The following is a 4,747-nucleotide window of genomic DNA, read 5'->3' on the forward strand; positions in this document are numbered from 1 at the left end:
GCTCCTCTGTCCATCCGTTCATCTCTGCCAGCAGCTCAAACTGTGCTCTATATGCTTCCCACAGTGCTTTCCCATCGTATTCCTGTGGCTTCCTTCGGGACTGAATATGTCTGCATTAGGGTTTAGTGAGTTAGTTACTTCAATCATTTTAGACTTAGAACATCAACCTAACTCAGTATTGACAGTGAAAGTTAGTGACAACTGGATATTTCTATTATTGACATACCAGACAGAAAAGTACAAGTATAAATACATAAAACCAGACGTTATGATAAATCAACCGTCTTTTTCAGTATTTTTATCCTCATCTCCTTATTAGTTTGTTATGAGTCAAGCAACACAGTACATAAACACTATACATAAGTAGGAACAGGTTTAAAACACTACAAAAACTTTAATTTTATACCTATATTATACAAGCTGAAACACTTACACTGAAAAAATTCATAAACGTACAAATTGCTAGGGATACTGGAGCACCTGTAGCAATAACGCAAAAACATGTCAAAGCAACATGTATTTCCGAATAAATATTACCTAGGTGTTTAATCTAATTTATCCTTGCGTACTGGAACACCAAATCACATATTAAATAAAAGTATTGATTTCTATTATCAATGAAATGTAGGGTTAAATATCTGAAAACACTTAGAATGTGATGGTAAATTAGGAGCTTTAGTGGAATGACTTGCTTACATGTCAGGATAACCTCATATATATATATTACTTTGTCAATCCTCACATTGTTTCTATTTTCAAGGTGATTTATTTAAGAAACTTAGGTAACTGTTTTTCATGCAAGGGTGTTCTTTGTATAAATATATATATTTCACTTGTTATTATACACATTTGTACACTATTGTAATAATAAATTATTGTTGAATCCATTATATTATTTTGGAATAATGAAGAAAATTAGTTGAATCATTATTCAGTCTATACAGAAAGAAAGAAAATTAATCTTTAATATTATGAATATAGGGTTAAAGGCGGCTTTAATAATAGTTCGAATCCTTTTCCAGATCAACAAAAGCATTTTACAGAACTGTCAGAAACTTTAAATATTATGATTCGACTCATAAAAGTACATAAAACATTAAATACGATTAAATGTCACAACATATCGCTACATTTCAAAAAGAATATTAAAGAAACTCTCATTTTGAGTTCTAGCCAGACTTATGAGCCTTGGTAACTGTGAAATAAGCGTGCCATTGGTTTCAGCTAGTCACGTGCTTTAAACCCAAGTAGGCTTTATTTTCGATACTGTTTCTAATTTCTTTTCTTTAATTTTTGGTTCCATTAAGAAACAAGTGTGCCTCCCACCTTAGGGGCTCAGTGGTAAGTGAAGTCTTATAAAGTTAAAACCAGGTTTAAGTACCCTTGGTGGGCACAGCACAGATAGCCCATTGTGTTGCTTTGTGTTTAACTACAAAAACAAAACCAGTGGCACAGCGGTATGTCTGCGGACTTAGAGCGCTAGAAACCGGGTTTCGATACCCGTGGTGGGCAGAGCACGGATAGCCTATTGTGTAGCTTTGTGCTTAACTTCAAACAAACAAACGAACAAGTGAATTATTTAAGTGGGAATAAACTATAGTTTGAGGCGCATAAAGATTTTGGTTATTGTGTATGTTTCGTGCTTTTACGTACCTATAATACGCATGCATGTGTAACCTAAGTGCCATATTCAATATAATAATAAGTTTCAGAAGATGTATGTAGTAGTAAAAGAGGAAAAATAAATTATTTGTATGCATTTTTCACTGAAGATAAAAAAGCAAACTGGAAGTCTATTATAAATTAGAAGTACCAGCTGTTTCATGTAATATTTCATTATTTGTCATTGAATAATAAGTTTAGTATTTTAACTAGAAAATGTTACCATATTACTCTTAAGTTATTAATAATAATAGTATTTTTTGTTTTCAATTACTTACAAGTATTTATACCCTAATTACCTTTAGCCACTTAATTACGTTTGTTTTTTCGATACAGATAAAATCACATATGACATACAAAATTATGTATTTGTTTCCATATCTAAATCAGCAACAATCCTAAGCGCAGTGCTATAACGTGTTATTGCACAAACAACTGATATTAAGCTTAAGATATAGTAGAAGAAACGTCATGTTCTATAAGTCTGTAGTATATAGTACTCCATGGCTTTGATTATACAAGTCTTGATAACTTAACTTCGGGGTAGGCGTTTTAAAATACTGTCAGTTGATTTTATTAGATATCTGTACGTTACCACTTGTGTACAGTTACTCTTATAATCGTGTGAGGCCTTTGTTTTTTGAAATTGGTAGTTTGGATTGCTGCCAACAGAGAGCAGAACAAGAGTCTCATCATAGTCTGACAGTGATTTAAAGAGTTTAGCAAGGAGGCCGAACCGTTCTTACCTTGTTAAGTACACCGCTAGAAAGTGAGGCTTTAAAACAGTCCCAACGTACAGACATGGTATAATTTATTTCAAACGGCTGAACTGTATAGGAAAATTGATCTGTAGAACAGCTGTATTTTCGTCTTAATCTAATTAATTTAAAGTGAAATTCCATTTATAATTCTATTCCTGTGGTTTATTTCTAAAAAAAAAAAAAATATGTTGCCGAATTATGTGGCGACGCTTCTAGCGGGTTGGTTGTTATGGTCAACCCAGCATGGATGTGACGCTAGACCTATTCTGATGTCTCCCTCCATATCGCCAGCGAGAGGTAGTATTCTTTTCCACATAAATTAATAAAATTCAGATATTAAGAAGTGTTGATTAGAAGTAAGTGTTATCGCTTTGTTCGGTGGCGAAGACAAGGTGCTCAAATGGATTGTATGAGTTACCTATAATATATAATATAATGGATAGGTGGCGAAGTCAGGAGGCTGGGAAGGGGATATAGCTCCCATCCCACTTTTCGTGGCATAAAATCATATACATATATATATATATATATATACCTATATTAAAAATAGGACTGAAGGACTGAGCGGAAAACCTAGTAACAAATGGAATTACAGTTGACTAAGAGGTATTAAATATTAACGACTAGAATATCAGTTAAATTTACACCTGTGTGCATATAAACTGAGAAACCACTTTCTGTGATGCGAATCTATGAACGAAGTATCGTATCTGCTGTTGTATCCGGCAAAATCCCAATTTTGGACACAATGTGATATCTCGTAAAATACATATAGATTGTCGGTCATAAGGGAAGATTTTTAGAATATTTTTATGTGTATTTCGCTTCTTTTCAGACTAAAGGATTGTTTATTTGAGATATCACGCAAAGCTACAAGAGGGTTATCTGTGTTAGCCATATCTAATTTTGAATAGAAAGAAGGGAACTAATTAACAGCACCCATCGACAACCCTTACAAAACTGTCAGAAACTTTAAATATTATGATTCCAATCAACTGGATCTTTAATAGCGTTGTATTAAAGTACATAAAAAAAGAGATTAAATACGATTAAATGTCACAGCACTTCGCTACATTTCAAAAATAATATTAAATAAACTCTCATTTTGAGTTCTACATTGCGGAAAGTAATTTGATTTTTTATGATAAAAGGATGCGAACTTTGAACCCTCGGATCCACAGACCGGCAAGCTAGCCACTAGGTCAGCTCTGTCCTGAGAGGAAAGTAAATTGTCCGGGTCTTTTATGTATGAAATACTTATAATTGAGATCTCACTAATCGATTGGACTAGCCCACTTGGCGGTGAGCGATGTTGACTAGCTACCTTAATAATTAGGGACGGCTAATAGATAGTTCTCGAACAACTATGAGCGAAATTCCACAAACAAAAACAATAATACATTACTTATGTATGCACTATCGCGAAACCAACAACATAATTCTTACTTTTATGTAAAACACAACTTCTTATACAAATATGGCTTATAGAACCTACAATACTTTCCAAGAAAACCATTTTTCCAACATACTACACATAGGAACTTGGACAGGTTAATACACTCCGCCACACGGGGGCTCGGAAATAAGATTGAGAGATTATAACGCTAATATTCTGGGCTAGATACAAGCGATTGACACAATGAAGATAGCTCATTGTGCACCGTTACGCTTAAGAGTTAACACACACCATTATTTGACAGCCAAATCCATGTTACTTTATATGGCATTTGTCTGTTACTTTTATAACGGATCCACAGATCCAAATTTCAGAGCGCTATTTTTCATTTGTATTTGGCAATAACGGGACGTGAACCCCGAAACCTCGGGAGTCCAGCACACTAACCACTGGGCTGCGCTCAGCCACAAATAACGTGTTAGAAAATATAGTTAGCAAATCATAATTTTTTTAAAGGTTATTTAAAGCAAAGCATAAACAACAATGATAATTAGTATATCGATTGTAGAACTAGGAAAACAGGAAAGTACAACATATGAAACAAAATAAACATTCAGTTATATATGTTTAAGAAACGTAATTCATCATATTATTGTACAACAGTCTAGGATCAAACGTTTTAAAAAATAAAATTAGTTTACTGTGTGACCAATTCTAATGTGAAAATGCGCCGCATATTTTGAGATATTGTTTGTAATTACGCACAAAGCTATACATTGGGCTATCTGTACTCTGCCCACCTCAGGTATCGAAACCCGGATTCTAGCGTTCTAAGTCTGCAGACATACCGCTGTACCACGGGGGGGGGGGCAGTTTTTTGAGCTATAATAGACAAGCAGTGAGAAAACATGGCATATTAGCAGCATCG

The 4,747-nt window shown here is 34.1% G+C and overlaps 1 protein-coding gene across 2 annotated transcripts in view; it reads left to right on the forward strand.

The window, feature by feature from the left end:
• Positions 1–2,590: 2,590 nt before the first annotated feature.
• LOC111086984 (multiple epidermal growth factor-like domains protein 11) overlaps positions 2,591–4,747 on the forward strand; it is a 98,454-nt gene continuing 96,297 nt past the window's right edge. For both annotated transcript variants that reach the window (XM_022391984.1, XM_022391985.1), the window contains exon 1: positions 2,591–2,720. In XM_022391984.1, the coding sequence (XP_022247692.1) occupies positions 2,609–2,720 (112 nt within the window). In that variant the 5' untranslated portion in view covers positions 2,591–2,608. The remainder of the gene's footprint in view (positions 2,721–4,747) is intronic.

This window comes from Limulus polyphemus, unplaced genomic scaffold (assembly GCF_000517525.1).
Source record: "Limulus polyphemus unplaced genomic scaffold, Limulus_polyphemus-2.1.2 Scaffold1607, whole genome shotgun sequence".
Taxonomy (NCBI): Eukaryota; Metazoa; Arthropoda; class Merostomata; order Xiphosura; family Limulidae; genus Limulus; species Limulus polyphemus.